Genomic DNA, 20,502 nt, shown 5'->3' on the forward strand with positions numbered 1-20,502 from the left:
ACTTTTTCTTAAAAACCAAAACAAAGCCGAATATATGAAACAAAAACACAATGAAGGTTACATATTTATGGGAAAATCACAGTGCTTTTTCCAAACCTTGGACGCAAAAACAAATAAATAGTTATATTTAGAAACATACACAAACTGAGTGTTAGTATAAATATACCAGGTTCGTAAGATTTAAAGCAATAATCCCGCAAATTTTTTTTCCTTTTTCAAATAATAAATCTGTGTGACAGCAGTGATTTTGTTTAAAGAAATGAAGAAACTATAAGAAAACTCAAGTGATTTTTTTATGAAAATAAATAACACACAGATGCAAATTTTGACTACAACTCTTTTATACAAACACACAGTTTTCACATCTGTATGACAATAAATGCTCTCTATTGACAGGAAGATTTTCACACGAAGATCTTATGCATGGACTTCCCTGTCAAGATAAAAAATACATAAATAAATAAACAAATCAGTTAGGGATAAGTAATGTACAAAGATGATATTCAATAAAAAAAAATATTTGTCCATTCCAGGAATGTAACAAGTTAGGGTGCGTAGCTAAATTTTTCAACAAAAACTAAGCACCTTTTAAGCACTAAAAATATATATTTAAGCACTTTCTAAATTTTGGCCTAAGGATAACTACTGGCTATTAGAAATATGAAGTAATTTTAAATTAACATATGTAAAATTATAAGAATTATTTCAACATAACTTTTTTGATTTGAAAATTACTGTTAAAACCATCCAAATTTTGGTGCATAAAATATTAAATAAAATTGAGCCAAATTGCAATTTATCCAATGCCTAAATTTGTTTAAATATTGAAAATAAAAATATCTTATAATAATAATAATAAAAAAAAAATAAAAAAAAACACTTCACAATCATCTTATTCTTTATACGTAGAAACAGTTTCTATTTACTTCCAACTCTTCTTTTCACCAAAGAAAGTAAAAAGAAAATTTAAAAAAATAGCTTTGAACCCTGTACTTGAAGTTCACTTTTCAGTTTTTTATTTTATTTATTTATTTAAAAATAAGACTGAAATTTGAAACTGTCCCTACAATGTAAACAATGCCTTTCTGCATAAATTGTGGCGAAAATCAACAAGGAAAAGAAGAAAATCAAATTTTGGAAAAGAGAAAATTAAGCACTTTTCAAAAAATCAAAATGGGAAAGAAAGAAAAAAAAAGAAAACGCTACGCACCCTGCAAGTTATCTCACAAAATCAAGAAAGTTACACACTGTGGCCTTTTGCAAGAAAACAATACTGTTACTTAAAGGCAAATTTACTAAAATGGAAAAAATATACAGATATCAATACCCAAGGCTATAACAAGCTACAGAAATTTCGGTTAATATATATTTATAGATGAAAGGAAATTGGAGATTCTTAAGCTTAGACTTAAAGTGCCCATTGACTTAAATTACAATCTTTATAATAAATAGGCTAAACAAACATTGCATTATCATTATAACTGAATTCAGAATACTGAAAATCAATACATGCAATGATAAAAAAAAAAAAAAATCATCCATGAAATCTTAACAGAAATGTTATTAATGTATTGTGTATGATGGAATGTTGTTCTGTGGCTTGCTTGGAGATTTTTTATAATCACTGAAGCTTCTAAGCCAGTCTTCATCAGATTTAATCTGTGTGCGCTTCATTCTAGAGGTTGATTCAGAAGTCACATCTTGTTTATAATTTGAACTGTAGTCATTAGCTAAACTGTCATTACCTCTGTATCCAGAATTTTCTCCACGGTTGTTGTTGTTCCCATATTTATTTCCATAACTGCCACCTCTACTGTTGTTGTCATACCGAGTGGCAAAACTTCTTCCACCCCATCTACGACCTCCTTAAAATAAAAAAAATATCGTCAATATCTTTCCCTAAAAAAAAATGTCTGAAGTTTGAAAAATAAAAAGCATTTTAATGGATTATTCTGCTCTAATAACTTGCAAAATAAATTAATTAAACTATACACACATCTATATTTTAAATCGTGTGAACATTGATTGCTACGCGAGATTTTTAAATCACATGAACACAATTTGAGATGTATACAATATAAATCACGACGTGGGATTTTTAAATTATGTGAATACAAATCACGAAGCATTATTTAGAAATCGAAAAAATAAGGTGCGAAGCGAGACTTGGGATTGCAGCAAATCAATATTAAATTGCTATGTAAAGGAAATCAATATAAATGGAGACAGCAAATAATTAGATTTGAAAAAGGCATCAAGTAACAAATCACATACCAGCCAACATAGGAGAAATAAAACAACGGAGATTTTACTAGTGTCATTTTTTTAAAGTTTTGATACATTATGCATAATCATATAAGTCAAAAAGAGAAATTCAAAATTGGAAACCAACACCAAGATTTAGTTAAACAAAACATTTGTATATAAATCTTAATTCAAAGAAGATTTTTTTAAACAATTATTTATAATTACTTAAACTATTTTATAACCTCCGTTGAATTGCCAACCTAATTCAGAGTTTACGACTAATGTTCAACTCCGTAGCCTTGTCATTTTTAGTCCAATCCAGAAGACAAGGGAACGTTTGGATCAAGTATTGGAAGAAATTTGCCCATGGGGAAGACTTTTTGATGGTAATAACCCACATTTGCGTTATATGAAGAGGAAAACCACGAAGACCTATCATGTTTAACCTGACAAGGGGACTAACCCATAATCTGTCTACCATTAAGAATATGTTATGTCAGCACTGTGGTCATTGCGGAATTTGTATCGATTAGTCGTCGCTGGGATTCAAACCCGGTTCACTTCATTGAAAGACGAGCACTCTGCCCCCTGAGCCACCACTTAACCGCAGTATTGGGGACAGCACCATTGTTGAGGAATAAGAGAACTGCCACTAGCGGACATCTTATTGCCAAAAATTTTCCTTTTCTTAAAAAAAATGTCTTCAACAAATATGGAGAAATTTGAAAATACATGGGTAGCAGTCTTTGTTAGAAAACAGGAGAAATGGCAGATATAAAACCATCACCTCTGTGAATATGAATCATAAGAAAAATAATCGTGATGTATGAGCCATAATTTACGGTCAATAAAAGCAAATCTGAAGAATCAAATGAAGAGTGGCAAAAATTACACCAGAAAATGAAAAACGACACACATTTATTAATAAAAGTAAAATGAGGAGTGTAGTTTTCCTGTCGCACGAAGTTTAAGGCAGCCTGTTACAATGTAAACAAAAAGTAGCATATTTCAAAGGTGATAAATAATTAGATGATAAGTTAGATAAGAAGATTGGCTGACTCAGCCACCCGCAAGAGATTTATTTAATCTGGTTTAAGAACTTTGTCTTAAAATTTGCATGAATTTAAAGTGACGGTCTTCATGTCAGCTGCTATTTTTTTAAGTAGACAAATTATTATAATAAATAAAAAATACTAAATATATTCTGAAATTAAGGGTAATGAAGGTTTTTTAAATGTGACATTTATACACTGGTTTCTCACTATTCATTATGAAGATTCTTTGATTTTGGTGTAACGAATGGTGTATTTGAACCTGGTATAACGAAGAAAAAAATAAGAATTGCAGAACCCACAATGAACAACTTTTTTTTTATTATTAGAACTATAAACCAACAAACACCACTGGTGTTGTCTTGCCTGACCCTGTTGTCAACCATGACTGGGAAATGAGTGAATCTAACATTGACATCAAAAAGAACCAATTTGGTTTTGAGATCAAGAAATTTTGAGGAAGTAATCAAAATTTTGTATGCACAATTATACAAACAATCTATTCATCAAGTTTATAAAAACTTAAATAATGGGAAAAAGAGTTTGCTAATTAATTCTCTGAAAGCGCATCCGTAATTTACTCTTAACTAAAACACTATTCGTGTAAGTTCAAATTAGCTATTGTCGAAACCAACTTTAGTTAGAACTCTAGGCATTATATTACTCAACTACCAGTGCAGTTATCTTTGATAAAAAGTTTGAAACGCTAATGCCATCCATATTGAAGTGGTAAATTTTTATGTTTGCTGCAAGATTTTTTTTAGCTTTTAGCTGAAAATTCATAATTATTCAATGATCTCAAGTTTTCTTTAACCTTGTGTGCGTTGAATCTTCAATTTCTCTTGAAATAATTAATAACCCATTACAAGAAGTTCACTAAGAAAATTTTTTCGGGAAATTTTAAATTTTTTTTAGCCCAAATAAGAATTTTACACATTTTTAAAGTCAAATTTCAATTCATTTTAATAGCTTACCTCATGACACGACCAAGTATACTCCACAAAATCAGACATTGCGATAAAATTTTCATCTAGTGTTCGTGCAAATGAAAATAATAACTGCAGGAGATATTACTTTGAACTGTACAAGATTCATAAACTACCCGACATTACTAAACGCATAAAAATAAGTAGAATGTATTGGATGACGATACACTCAAAATATATATATATTTTTTAAAGACCTATTGGAACAAGAAAGCGGTTAAGGACACGGTTGAAATGGACTGATTCGGAGGAGTCTGACATTCTTGTAATTAACGAAAAGAATTGAAGATCAAAGATAAATTGGAAATAGTTATGAAGAAATCTTTAGACGAAGGCCTTGGCCCACATTGAACTGTCTGGCCAATTATGATGAAAATGAGCATCTTATTTCTCTTCAAAGTAAATTGGAGAACATTTGCTAAAACAAAGTTATAAAGGCAGAATTGCTTACCCCTGCCACCAAATGATTTGGACATTTCGACTAAATCTCTTAATTTGGGATTCACTTCTTGGTTGGCTTCAATCAGAACATCCACCAGATCTTTAGCCTGCTTCATGTTTCCAAAGGTAAAGAATGTATAAGCAGTTCCAGTGTTGTTAGATCTGGCTGTGCGGCCAATACGATGGATGTAATCCTCGGAAGAATTTGGAAAATCAACATTGATAACATACTTGATATCATCCACATCTGAAAATAAATATATCTATTAGAAGATTCAAAATTAAATTTTAGCTTCAGTGGTTTGAACAAGAGCATTTCAATCCTATTCATGAAAAATCTTATTCACATACTTTTTTGATAACTTGCAGCAATTATTTAATTTCAAAAGATTAATTCCATTGAGCAAATTTAGGAAGTAAATATTTTTCTTTAAGAGCCTACATCATTTAGAAGTTTAATTAGAACAATTATCACATGCCAAGAATATTTATAATTGCTATAATTAAATTAATTTCGAATAGAAAAGTGAAAGTAAAAAAAATCAGTATATGAAAACAGTAAAGAGCAAAGAAAGAGGAATGTGTGCTGAACGATTTTACTCTTTCCAGAGGGGGAAAAATCTTCTTGGTATACAATAGGACTTATGATATAGACACATGTTATTCATAAATTATTTCTATTAAGCTTTCTATTCTTTTCCATTTAAGTAGTGATATAAATAATTGAAACAACTCAGGTAGTTATATTTATTAGTTTAAAAAAAGGACAAAACTACCATCGTTCAGCACAATTTCTCTCTGAAAGGAGAAAAGCAGGAAATATACTTCAAACCTTTCTTTAGATCCACTGAGTCCTTGTTTACGCTCATATATCCTCTAGATAACAGGCAAGAAACTAATAAATTGTCTGGCAACACACACAGAGGAGATATCATCCTCTGCATGCAGTTATAGTTGTTCCTTGCCTCTTCACTAGGGAATACTGGACTGGCCCAACTCAGTGTTATTACCAACAGTGTGTGTACATTACAAAACCAAGTTTCAATTAGAACAGTTTGAAATTAATTTTAATTCAAACAAAAGAAATGTCATAAATTCCTTAAAAAATATTTATTTCAGAAATAAAATTTCTTTCAAAGATGAATAACTGCAGGGTATCTGCTACATTTTAGATTTTCAAATTCACGATTTTCCATGACTAATTCCAAGAATTTTTCATGGCTTAACGAAGTTACGATTTACTCTGACAAAAACACAACAATACATTTAAAAAAGCATTATAATAACATTAATTGAAATGATAGATATAACTCAAACTGTTATACTCTGCATCCTCATATTTATAGATTTTAAATTTAAAAAACAAAGTAAAGAAAGAGTTGAAGCAATAAAATTGTTGGAAAAAATACAAAAGCAAACATTTTTTTATTTTTCCATCAGAATTATATTCTAAAGATACTTTTCTTGTTCATCAGGAAGGAAAGAAATATTCCTGATTTTTCTTTTTTTTTTCTGACAGAAGTATATTCTAAAGATATTTTTCTTGTTCATCAGAAAGAAAAGAAATATTCCTGATTTTTCTGTTTTCATCTCAGAATTAAAAAAAAATTTGCCAATTTGAAATCAATAAAATAAAAGAAATGAATATTACCAAAAATTCTGAAATCACAGAAGTTTACAAGATAATTTGATCTAGTAATGACGCTCTTTCATTTTTTGAAAGAGACACCATATCTTTATAGAACATGATGAAAACATTTTATAATATGACTAATGTGAGAGTGGGGATTCTGTTACAAATTCAGATATTCGGAGCACCATGAAACTTGGAGGGGGGGGGGGGGAATTNGGGGAGGGGGGTAATTCCATTTTAAAAATTATATTTTTTAGTGATTGAAATCCATGACTTTCCTCCAAGTGTGCAGATACCCTGTTACTGGAGAAAATATTTCCAAAATAAGTAAATGATAAGCAATGATGAATCATTCATTAAAAAAACCTATCAGATCACTTATTCTGAGTTTCTTGAATATCTCCCAAAATATAAATAATACAAAAATTAAATTAAATTTTAAAAAAAAAGCAGCAGAAAACTAAAAGAGCAAATGAAGTTTCAATAAAACTTCAAACAAGACTTCCTTATAAATAACTGCTATATCTTAATCAAGTCTGAGTAATATACTAAAACAAAACTCATTAATTTAAAACATTGGGAATAGATAGCTCAGTTAGAATACAGCACTTTAGTGAAATATATTACTAACACTGAAATAACTCAATTTGTCAATCAAAAAATATAATTTGAAGACAGCATTAAATCTTAAAAACAGCCTTGGTTTTGAATGACACACACAATATCGACAAGACCTGCATAAATCGATCTCCAACTATATTTTTATAACCAGAGCAAGATCAGAGGCACTAATATTATCCATGTGCCTCTAAAAAGAAAAAAAAGAAAAATATCAATTAAATGAATTATAATAAATCAGTTAATATTTGTTAAAAATAAAATTAGTAAATAAAAGAGGATTCAAAAATATGAGAACATTTCACAAAGCCCAAAACAAATAATTATGATAATACATAATAGCTATAACAGTAAAATAAAGATGGCGAAAAGTATTTTTATAAATTGTTTATAACTACGACTAAATTCAAAGGAAAAATTTGTTTAAGAAATTTAATGCAAACCAGGCCTTAAATTATCTTCAAAGAAAATCCTAGCCTTTGACTCAGCATGCAAACTCTTATATTTTTGAATCACTCTTCTTACCAACCAAAAATATACAAATATAATTAGGAGAAATTGAAAACTCAAAGATGTTAAACAATAGGAAAAATAATTATCATTTATATACCTTAAAATAATGAAATTAATTAAAAACATTACCCAACTCAATTAACATTGAAAACTTGGAATTTTAATTTTACTCTCAAAACTACGTGCTCTTTATCAGAATTCAAAATTTAAAAAAATTGAACTTTAATTGAAAGAATGAAAAAGGGACTTATTATAGACAATACTTTAAAAATGTGAAAATTTTAATGAGAAGCACTTTTATCAACATTGCAAATTAATGAATGCATGATAAGAGAAACTTAATTCTACAAAAAGTGAAAAACAAATCAGTCACAAACAAAATGAAGACAGTCTACTTTAGAAGTATATGAAAAATGAGCCTTAGATGCCTCAAATGGGATACAGTTGAACCCCTGGGATATAGCAAACCTCTTTCTCATTAAGATCTTATTTTAAATGACTAAAGTGATAATAAAGTAAGCTTTAATTTCCTTTCAGCAATTTTTCTTCCAGTCCTCATTTAACTCACAGGTGAAAATACAGCCCACCCCCATTAAGAAAGACTAAAAGGTATTAAGATCTACTTCCAAATGACTGCTGTGTAGCAGTCATAACTGCCAAGATGGATAGGAAAAAATCCAGTAGACTTTATAAAATATAAATTTCCTGACAATTGTCGCAAAATGTACTAAATATTTTACACATAAGGATTCTTATAGTCATCAAAATAGAAAAACTGCAATAGTTTCCAGTTATGATTAACATTAAACTTGAAATGTCTCGTATTATGCTTACTCATAGTTTTGAATAATAATAGGCATTTAATTCCTCAAAGATAGCTAAAAAATTATTTAATTTAAAAACAAGTTCTGAATGAAATACATTTTAGAACAAAAAAAAAGTTTCAAACTAATATTTATAAACGAGGCTCTCTTTATTTTGTATTAGTAACACTCGTATAAATATTGGAGCAAGTAATAATATACGCAGATATCTATTTTAACAGTGATTTTTTTTAAAAATAAACTTACCCAATTTTAGAGAATTTTCTAAAATATGCAAAAACCAGGAGAATTTTCATGAAACCAGTAGACCAGGAAAATCTGGCAAAATCCAGTAGTCAACTGGAAAAACCAGTAGAGCTGTGAGCAGCCCACAGACCAGGGCGTTATTCGCAGCCTGAATATGAGACAACTAGCGGTGTGTGATTTAGAAAACACGGATACAGAATACATCTCTTTCAGAAGGAATCATTTCGTTAGAAAAATCACGTAGGCAATCAGCAACTGTTTCTGCCATGGTGTTTTGAAAGATTAAGGTGAAGAAAAAAGACCAATGTGGAGATGATATACCTATAACATTCCCGGTTTTTCCCGCACATATTAAACAAAATATATTAAGACGAAACACACTCACTGCGCTCTTGTGAATTATACCAGGATAAAGATGATATTTTTAGTTGCTGGAGAAATAAGAAACAGCTCAACATAAAACAAATAATGCTGTCATAAATGAAATAATATAACTGAGCAGTCATCTTTAAATATCCCATATATTGCACTTTGAGAGGTCTGTATTTTTTTAAAGACAAAAATAAGAAATAAAATTTCCAATTTGTTAGGAAAAATTTAAACTTCCCTTCACTTTCCGTTATTTTAGGTGATTGTTAAATTGAACCCTGGAATAGAAATTTTTCCTGGGTATGTTATAAAACAATTTCAATGTTGCGATGACAAAGTGTGTACTTCTGATACCCTTATCTATATGAAATTGTCAGCGAAATTAAACTAAAGAACAAAGCTAGGGAAAATTTCAGTATCTACATCCTAAGTAAACATCCTGAATTCTCTGTATATTGTAATAAAGAAAATTGAAGGACAGTACTTAAAATTTCGTTTCTTTTTTAAATTTGGATATAGTAATTTATACATTTATAGCGATATTACTGGATCTGCAGACTGTCCACTATGGCGATATTTGACTGCATTTCTCTTTCTTTTAAAAATTGTCATTCATACATCTACCCAAAAATAAACTTTTCAACACTTTCTTAAATCTAAACTAGCATAGAATCTAATCAAAATTCAAATAAAATAGTCATTTTTTTTAAAAAAAAATTCTCTAAACAGATTTTGAACATATATACATATTTCAAACAGATATTGTTTTTAATTTTTACTTCAAAAGTTGTAACAAAAAAAAAAAAATTTACAGAATTTTAAAATGAATTTCTGACCCAACACTAAAAAATTGTTAAGAATAAAAGCTATAGATGACATTATTTCATTTACAAATTTTAAACAATGTAGAATGTATTAATATAGAAACAATTAATAAAAAAAAAGATGACTAAACTTACCTAAACCACGAGCAGCTACATCTGTGGCTACCAGAATAGGCGACTTCCCATTTCTGAACTCTAAAAAGAAATTTGATACATGCATAAAAACATTCTTGGGATAACTTATTATAACCTTTTATTTAAAACAGACGTTAAATATAACACCTTTAATAGTTTAACATGTAGCCAAATGAATGGGAAAGAAAGAAAAGGGAAGAATTTTTTTTTTTTTTTTAATATAAGCTGCCAACCAAGTTTAATCTCCATTCCATGGGAAATAAAGTCAGGGTTCATACAGAGATCAGCAGAAGAAATCCAAGGAGTATCCAAGGAGTCCAAAATTTTAAGGACTTATCAAAAATTAAAAAACCTTGTGTGAAAGATAGCTAGACAGTTTTTTTTTTAATTTAAAAGCTGTTATAAGAAACTCACAAAAATGTATAAATTGTATATTTTTTCTAGCCCTTTCACCAAGAAAAATAAAGTTATCACTTTTACACATAAAGACATTTTCCAGTTTCAAATATTTTAATAAATCTTGTTTAAGTACAGATGTTAAAGATTAACATAAAAACCTACCAATCTTACTTTTTTCAATTTGAATACGTAAGAAAATCCAAGGCATTTCATATTTTAAAAAAATCACAGTAAATTATTAATTAAGTTTGCTTGTAACATGTAAAATTAAAATTATCTGCTGCTATTTTTTTCTTCTAACTCTTGCAATTAAATTTTTTTTCTTCTTAAAAGCTTTCTTAAAGAGGGTGGCCACTCAAATCAGATTTCAAATTTCCCTGATTTTTCCAGATAAAAATCTTAAAATTTCCAGGTTTTTGTTTCTTTTTTCTTGCTAAGTGTAGGATGTGTACAAGAAAAGTGTCGGTATTATAAAATATTTTATTCAAAATATTATTTTTTTAACATATCCTCTTGAAAAAAATAACTTATTTTGACAATTTGGCAAGATTTTTTATTTAATTTTTAATGTTTTCCTACAAAATTTTGAATCAAAAATCATTAATGCAACAATTGTAAAGATTTGTTGACAAACATTGCAGTTAGCGATTGTAAAAAAATGTGATTGGTTGGTTTGCTGAGAAAAAAATAATTCATAGATTTCTTTGTATGGAAGTAGAAAAGCTTTCAGAAAAAGGGTGCAATATATAAAGTCTATTATTATTAAATTATAACCAACTAATTTTTGGAGAATTTCATTTTTCAAGTTAAAAATACAAAAACATTTTGTCAAAATAGAAAAAAAAATTACCACCAAAGAATCGGAACAAACTTGAGCCATAAAGGACAGAATTTAAAAACAGAAGCAAATTTCCTAATCCCTTTTTCTACCTCCACCAGAATCTTTCCTAAATTGCACAGTCCCATAGCGGACAAAGGTTTCTACATTCGTTTAGCAACCGTGGCAGAATTTTATGTGGCATTCTAGTTTAACAGAGCTGTAATGGAGCAAATTTTGATGCAAGCAAAGTATCGCTAAGTTGATGATACAGGCAATTCGCTATAACTCGAAGTACGATAACTCGAATATTACTATAACTCAATTTTTTTAAGGGGTTCCGACCCTTTTATCTTCAATTTCATGTTAATTATTCTTGATTACTCGAACTGTACTCCCTTTAACTCGATTTTTTTTTTGGATCTTTTAAAGCAAGAAAAAAACCCTAGGAGCTGATATCTTGCCCCTTCCTTTGCAACACACGCAATGTCTTTCGCACTCTTCATGGAGGAGTTAAAGTTGTCCCTCTTGAAGTATGTGAGCAGTGGTTAAATGAAACATTACCAAATTTACTTCATGGATACAGTTAAAATGATGTTTTCAATATTGATGATATGGGTTTATTTTTTAAATGTCTTCCAAATAAGACTATGATGTTTAAGGATGAAAAATGCTCAGGGGATAAAATGAGCAAGGAACGTTAGACTGTCCTAGTTGAAGGAAATGCGCCTGGGACGGAGAAATTGCCCTTACTTGTTATCGGAAAATACCGAAATCCCCGATGTTTCAAGAATGTAAAAACGTATCCTTTGTATTACAAGTCCAGCAAAAAGTTTTGGATGACATCATTTTTATTTGAAGACAATGTAAGAAAATTGGATCGTAAATTCTTCGCTAAAAAAAGAAAAGTGATACTTTTTATGGATAAATGCATAGCGCATAGTGATCTACCTAATTTAAAAGCAGCAAACCTGCAGTTTCTCCCGCCAAACACAACAGCAAAGTTGCAACCGATGGACCAGGATATCATAAAGTGCTTGAAACAGTCTTATCGTAAATGGTTTGTCAAAAAATGATCTTAAATACTGTAAGCATTTAGAAGATTTGTAATTAATAAGCATTAATTAAATAATCCGACAATATTTTGAAAGACCGAAACTAACGGTAAGTCGAACTTCCAATATGTCGAAGTTCTTTGTCAGTCCTATCAGATTCGAGTTATCGCGAATTCACTGTATTTCAACTGTTTGGCGATACATTTCCGTTTAAAAAAAGGTGGGTATAATGGATGAAATAATTTAAATTAAGAAAATTAGTAAATAATTTAAATTGGTGAAATTAAAAAAATGATCAAAGAAAAAATTTCCAGCTTTTCTTTATAATTCCCTGATTTTTCCAGGTTTATATCCAAATTTCCCTGATATTTGCAGGTTTTTTCCAGTTTAAAAAAAATTCCCCGATAATTCCAGGTTTTAAAGGTGGGTGGCCACCCTGATAAACTATTAGATTTTGACACCTAGTAAGTTCATCTATGCAATTCTATGGACTAATATAGAAATCTAAGTAGTTCCAAGTACTCCTTGGAGACTTTTTTTTTATTTCCAAGGAGTTTCTAAGCAGTATAAGCAGTCTGTACGCACCCTGAATAAAGCCTTAATCTCATTAAAAATTAAAAAGTACTGTCCAAATTTCATTATTTACCGTTCCCATAACAGTCAAGATAAGACTCATTGTATAAAATATTTCACGCAAACTACTACCCAATATATAAAAATAACGCAGACATTTCAATGATTTAATTTTTAAAATATAACCATAAACCTTTTTACTATACCAAAAAATTTATAAAACAAAATTTAGTTCCTTAAAAGGCTACGAATGTGACTAAAACAAATTCAAAATGCACTTACCACTTAAAACCCAATCTCGTTCCGGTTGGGACTTATTACCATGGATACACAATGCGGAATATCTGCAAGCAAGATTTAAAGTAAGATTTTTTCGGACAAAATGTTTCAGTAGAAAAAGTGAATCAATTAAGTAGAAAAGTTACCCTTGTTTCCTCATATAACGTGTCAGCTCGTCTACACGACGTTTTGTTTCAGCAAAAATTATAGTCTGAAAAAAAAATATCAATTTCATTTATTTTTAATAATGATTGTGAGAATTAATAAAATATGTATAATGAAAAGAATATCAGAATAAAAACTATTTTTTTTAAATTTCAACACACCTTGTTTTCCTTTTCATTCATTATTTCTTGAAGGAGATTAGTAAGCCTGAAATAATAGAAACATATGTAATTTTTAAAAAAAAAAATAATTGCATTAATTTGAATTCTGTTTTAAGATACTTCAAAAATTACCTGTCATCTTTTTCTGTTTCATCCATGACATCCACAATTTGCATGATATTGTGATTAGCAGATAATTCAAGTGCACCAACATTTATTTGAATGTAATCAATCAAAAAATCTTCAGCCAGCTTCTGAACTTCTTTTGGCCATGTAGCGCTGAACATTACAGTTTGTCTATCAGGCTGGAAAGGTATAATAAACAGTCAATTCAAATCATTCAAAGACAGTAAAATTTTCTGTAAGGGTACTCTTATATACACATAATATTTTTTCTAATAATATGGATTGAAAAGTTTTTAATTCGGAAACTCTAACATACTGAAGAAAATAAAAGTTCGCAAATTATTATAACAGATATACCTTCAGTGATTCCGCTTAAGTCAACAAAGGACTTTCAATTTTTTTTTAAAGAAATTATCAAGGGATTTGTTTGAAATTCTCAGTATACATTTATATTGTTAAAAAAACTTATATAAAAAATTTTGAAAAATTATTTTAAAATTTAAGAAATTAAAATTTCAAATTTATATATATATATATTTTTTTAATATTATGCCTTGAGTCCAAAATTTTGTTGAAACGACAATTCTTTTAAAATATTACATACTAGGTAACAAAAAAAAATTTTGGAAACTTTTTTTACTTTTAATTATTGTAACAAAAAGTAAACAAGCAACAAAGCAGCATTTTTAGGAAAAAATCATCATACCGCTATAAAATATCATGTATATAAATAATAATCTTGTTATCAAGACTTTTGGAGGACTCTAATCTTTGGACTAGCATTGTATGCATAGACATGACAACAACAATACTATTTACTTAATTCAAAAAACTCTTCCAACAACATGTTAATAATATTCATAAATATAGCATCAAATTCTCAGGTTAATAGAATGAAAATTAATTTTGCTGGAACAGTTTGAAATTTGTCATTGAGAAGACACTGACATCGCCTTCTGAAAGACACTGGGAAAAATTACTTTCATTGCGTGGTCAAATCAGAAATGGCCATAATTTCGTTAATTTTGCTCTGATTCAAGAATTTAATTTTTAAAAAATGTTCAGTTAAATGCCTAGATTTCAAAAATATATATAAAAAAATAGAATATTTTTGTGGGCAAATGTTTGCTTATTTGGAAGTCCCTTGTCACCTTAAATGACCAACAAAGGATGAGAATCAAATTACATTGGAACCTCTTCTGGGTGCACAACTGGATTTAAAAGCTTGGATTCCTCATAAACATAACTTCTTGTTTTTAAATATCAATGTCATAAATGAGCATAATAACAGATGGATGAAGTGGAAAAATTTATCTGCCAGATTGTTTCTTTTCCCAGATTTCTATGCAGGGGACATTTTTCTTTCCTATGTTTAATTCCAATATTTTAAACATTATGTGAAGTGCGAGCTAAATTTATTTCTCACAGAATTTTTATACTGTAACCAAGAACTAAGTTAATCATTTAAAATTTCTTAAGTCATTCAATTTTCTATACAATTTCTTTTTCACTAATAAACTATGCTGACTGATAAGTTAAAAAAAAACTCATTTCCTAATAAAATAACTAAACTACAAAAATAACAGATGAAACAGTTGTTGCCGTAATTAAGATTTGAATCTCTGTTGAGTGGTCCCCTGTTCACAACCCTACATAAATCAAATAAGTTGATAAAAAGTTTCCAAACAAATATTTCTTGCTTCTAGCACGTTAGTCATAACATTTGCAAAATTTTAATTGGAGTTCCGGTAAAAGACCGGAAAAAATTTTCCAGCTAAAAATGATAACATAGTTGATTCAGTTCTTGCTTTTCTACAGTGCAAACAGGGTTGCCGCATAAATCTTTCAAAAAAAATTCCATGTGTTTTCCCTGTGCGTATTACACAAAATATATTACGAGGAAACACACAATCACTGTGCTCTTGTCAGAGTTACATTATGCTAACTATGCTATGTTTAATTGCTGAAAAAACTTAAAAGAAATAAGGAACAGCCTAACCTACTTAAAACAAATAATGCTATAGTAAATTAAATCGTTTAGTATAGCAGAAATATCGTTCTTAAATATCCCATAGAATGCACTTTGAGAGGTTACCACTTCTTACAAAACGATCATAAGATATAAAATTCCCTGTATTTTCCCACTTTGTAAGGAAAAAATAAAAATTCTTTGTGTTTTCTCTGTGGAGTGGCAAACCTGACAAAACAGTTGATGTGTCAATGATGGTAGGTTCAGCACAAAAAGAAAAGATGAGAAACATAGTATCTCCTAACGGTTCCTTCTCTTAGATTTGGAATGATTTTTCAAAGTTTAGGGTCAATCATAAGCCTGTATAAATAGAATTTTTTTCTTTTGCAGAGAACTCTGGGGGGATAATTCTTAGAGAGAACTCTGTATACTTATTTGGGGGAAGGCACCGTAACTTGCAGCACAATACCCAGAAGCATAACTGCCAGCTTAATTGCAATTTATGTTTTTCATTGTAGAAACAATTTAAGGTTTTAATATAATACTCTGGGTTTGAAAAATTTGACTCCAATACTTAAACTTAAAAAAAAAAAAAAAACATCTCAAACATCCAACAGGAAGCTTAAAAATCCTGCCTTACAAAGCAAGACAATTTTTTTCTTTTTTAAAAACTAACTTTTATCCAGTTTTCCAACAATCATTGTGAAAAATCTTAAGGGAGCTACACTGTAGATACATGCCAAAAATCAGGATATTTACAGATGTGTGTTAATTTACGCGTTAAGTGTAAACACAATTTCAAGGGATCGCAGTACCATTGCAAAATTTTTTTAAAAAATAAAGGTATAATAATTCATTTTGTGGATGCTTAACACTTTGATTTAACTTATAATCAATAATTTATCTTCAAAAAAATAGTTAAACTATTAAATTTTTTTTAAAAATTTAACAAAAATCTCAATTTTTTTATTTTAACATTTAAAATTTTTTTTTCTTAATGCTTATAATATTCATCAACAATTTTGTGTATTCATTTGTTGATATATCAATTAGAATATTTTTTATAGATTATTTTGTAAAAAAGTAGAAAAAAGTTAAAATTTCCTGTTAGGTATATATAACATGCTGTAAAAATTTTAACATCTCAAAATGCTTACTCCAGGCACAGAGTAAATAAGTGCATTATACTTAAAATAAAAAAGTTTACTTCAAAGCTTTAATAGAAAAAATTCCTTAGGGATTCAATTAAGATTAAAGCACAAAACTACCATCTATGAGAAAAAGCATTTAAAAGTCAATCAGTTGATCAAGTTTCTGTTTTAGGGCAATCTAAAATTGTTCATAACTTTTTAAAAATGTAGATAGTTTTTCTCCCTCAGTGCATTTAAAATAACTTGAAGTTTATTATGAGCAATAAAAAAATATTGCTATTTTGGTCATTTTTTGGGTACTGTCACCCCTTAACATAATTATTTAAGAACTAAATCGGGAATCTTGCTCAGTTACTAAATTGCTAGAAGACTAATAGATTAGTTTATATCTATGTACTATAAATGCTATTTAAAGACTAATAAATTCCAAGCTTATCTTACTCTTATTTGATTTATGATTTTTCTTATTTGAGGTTCAAAACCCATGTCCAACATTCTATCAGCTTCATCTAAAACTAGATAAGTGCACTGCTTAAGTGAAACTTTATTGCATTCCAGAAAATCTATAAGACGACCAGGAGTAGCGATACAAATTTGTGCACCTAGAATTAAAAAACAGGAATTAGAGTGTTTTACTTAAAACCAATGAATATGTAACAATGAATATGTAACTAAAATATCTACCACGTTCAACGTCTCTCAATTGTGGACCCTTCGGAGCACCACCAAAAATGCAGCTATTACGCACATAAGAAAACCTCCCAAAATCATTGCAAACCACCTGAATTTGCTGAGCTAATTCTCGAGTAGGAGCCAACACCAAAACCTGAAAATAAAATATTTATTCATAACATGTAGTAAATAATACAACACAACTATAAGTCTGCAAAAATGAATATATAATATAAGTATGATATCAATAGATTCAAACTTGAAGTAAAAGAAACTTAAGCAAAATATAATGCATACTTGCTAACTTATAAATAAAAACTGGCACCAACATGAAGAATTTAAAGACACATATCCAAATTAATAAAAATGGAATGTAAATTAATAAAGTGGTATTAATAAAATGAAAAATAAAAAGTATAACAAATTAAAAGTAACATACATCTCATCATTGCAATGTTATTAAAATAAGAAGCAAATTCTCTTTAATTTTTAAGAAGCATTTTAATAACATTTTTTTTCATTGCCTAGTAAAATCTATTTTACTAAAAATAATTAGCAGATAACTAATCTTATTCAATAGTAGAAATTTGCTGTATCATGTTTAAATAATAAATAAAAGTACTAACAATCCTTTTTTTAAAATTCTATTATGATGCTATTTAAAAAACACTATATACAAAATAAAATAATGTTTAATTAAAAGTCTAAAATCAGCAGCACAGCTAAATTTAAAGATATTGCACAAATGAAATAAAATGCTACATATAAAAAAAATTCTTCTTTAAAAGTTTTCCTCTGAATCACCTAAGGAATTATGACAGATCTAGTCTTTATTTAAACCAGCTTTCTAAAGTTTTGTTTTAAATAGATTTAGTAAAATTCTTTCCCAATAAACTAAAAATTCTATCACATCAAATGGAGCAGAATTATATCTGCCAATTTATATTTAATCATTCCATCAACACCTTCCATTTGTCTTATCACTACACATCAATTGGTTTATCTGGAACACTGAAATCTTTGTTGGCAAAATTGCTTAAGACGTGTTGCCACTCAAATCTGTAGTGCATATTATAACAATAAATTAAGAGAAAATACACAATCACCATGCTCTAGTGTGAGCTACATTGTGCTAGTTTTGATTAAGTGGTAGATAAAATTAGAGAAATAGGGAATAGGTGAACATGCTTAATTCAGGGTTCATACAGAGATCAGAAGAAGAAATCCAAGGAGCATCCAAGGAGTCCAAAATTTAAAGGACTTATCAAAAATTCAAAAACTTTGTGTAAAATATAGTTTTTTTTAAATTGGGACTCTAAGGTTATTTCTTAACTCACAGTGACCTGTCGAAAAATGATCAAACATTTTGCTTATTTATTTAGGATTTACTGCTAAAAGGCATGTAGGATTAACAGCTTTGCTTTGGAGTAGGTACAAGGTAGGATCTTATCCCCCCTCATTAGAAATGGCTTTTCTCATTTCTATGGCAGCTAACACAGTTTTGTAAAAAGAAAACAAACTATTTAAGTTGCAGACAACTTTTAAACTATAAAAATAAACTTATCAAATAAAAATCAACCCACAAGACGGTTGCACAACCCGGGTTTTTCCATGTTTTATTGGGGTTTTTTTCTTCTTCCAAAAGAGTGAAGGGATAAATACCTCATTTTAAAAAAAGTTTATTTTATTAATAATTAAGTTTAATTTTATGAATTGACTTAACATATAGGTAATTAATAATTAATACAAATAAATTGGTGCAAAAGTCTAAAAGTTTCTTCCGACATCATGATACAAAATGTTATATGTACTCGCATACATCACACATTTGAAACTTAATTTAACACAAGATTACTTTTTATTTATATTCTTACTAATCAAAACCCACTTTAGGGTGGATTTTATCCAGTAAAAGCTGCCTATGTTTAACTGGGTAGGTGGGTTTTTTGCACCCCTGTGCATAACTATTTTAAAGACTAAGTTTATGGAAAGGATAAAACTATTAACAAAGGCAAAAACAACACTTAACAAATTATACATCACTCTACTAAGAGCAGAACACAACTTCCAGGAAGTCACAAAACAGGAGAAAAAACAGTGGCATCCATTTGTAAACAGTTCGGACAGTGAAATATTTTACAACAGGGATGAGTTTCTCTAAAGCCGAATGCCTAAATTGTACAATGTAAATAAAATAAAAAAGGGAAAGGAAATTTTAAAATCCATGCAAATTTCAGATCTATCAGTAGGTCCGTAAAATTACGGATAATTCATAAACATTGCCAAATACGTATAATGGAAATTTTTGTACTCGCATTTTCACTGTGTACATTATAGAGTTTTGGAGATGGAGAAACATTTAACATCAGGGTTCATACAGAGATCAGAAGAAGAAATCCAAGGAGTATCTAAGGAGTCCAAAATTTTAAGGAACTTTAAGGAAAATTTAAAAACTTTGTGTAAAAGATAGTCTTTTTTAAAAATTAAAAAGCAGTTACTATAAGGAATTTGCAAAAATGTATATTTTGAATTTAATTTCTATCCCTTTTGAAATAAATTTTGACTTATTCAAACTTTGTCAAGAAAAATAAATTAAGTTATCACTTTGACAATTAAATACATTTTCCAATTTTAAATATTTTAATAAATCTTGTCAAAGTACAGATGTTAAGGATTGGCATAAAAACCTACCAATTTTATATTTTTAAATTTGAATACATAAGAAAATCTAAGGCATTTTATACAAAAAAAAAATCATTAATTAAGTTTGTAACATGTAAAATTATTTGCTGTTATTTTTCTTCTTCTAACTCTTGCAATTCAATTTTTATTCTTTTAAAAGTTTTCTTAAACTGCTAAATTTTGACAACTAAGTCATATCCAGTGGTGCAAGTGGCTAAACATGGCTTTGGAGCAACAAAAAAAGCAATTTTGGAGCAGCAAAACAAAGATTTGGAGCATATGTAATAAAAAGAATTAAAACAAGAATTTAATAACAAGAATTTTCAATTTTGTTCATTAATAACATGTCTTATTTTTTTCATTTTTATGAAGGTCCCTGCATTAAAAAATTAAGTTTCTATTTGGTATCTTCCAATGCTGTTAAATATTCTGCTCACCTCGACTTTTCCTCAGATAAGAGGATCTGTTCGCTTTCTATAATCGACATGTTTTTATTATTTAACCCGTTTTTAATATTTTTTTCAGCTGTGGCTAAGAGATCCTGAGAAGCCTTCAATTTTTTTTT

At 28.8% G+C, this 20,502-nt stretch overlaps 1 protein-coding gene across 1 annotated transcript in view; it reads right to left on the reverse strand.

The window, feature by feature from the left end:
• Positions 1–275: 275 nt before the first annotated feature.
• The window catches only part of LOC107440103 (probable ATP-dependent RNA helicase DDX5), a gene marked incomplete in the record, with an annotated part of 31,550 nt that continues 11,323 nt past the window's right edge, over positions 276–20,502 (reverse strand). The window contains 10 exon segments of the mRNA XM_043054918.2: positions 276–433; positions 1,746–1,865; positions 4,737–4,973; positions 9,889–9,948; positions 13,015–13,076; positions 13,158–13,222; positions 13,338–13,383; positions 13,470–13,642; positions 17,025–17,185; positions 17,268–17,409. Of these exon segments, the coding sequence (XP_042910852.1) occupies positions 405–433; positions 1,746–1,865; positions 4,737–4,973; positions 9,889–9,948; positions 13,015–13,076; positions 13,158–13,222; positions 13,338–13,383; positions 13,470–13,642; positions 17,025–17,185; positions 17,268–17,409 (1,095 nt within the window).

Source organism: Parasteatoda tepidariorum, chromosome 4 (assembly GCF_043381705.1).
Source record: "Parasteatoda tepidariorum isolate YZ-2023 chromosome 4, CAS_Ptep_4.0, whole genome shotgun sequence".
Taxonomy (NCBI): domain Eukaryota; kingdom Metazoa; phylum Arthropoda; class Arachnida; order Araneae; family Theridiidae; genus Parasteatoda; species Parasteatoda tepidariorum.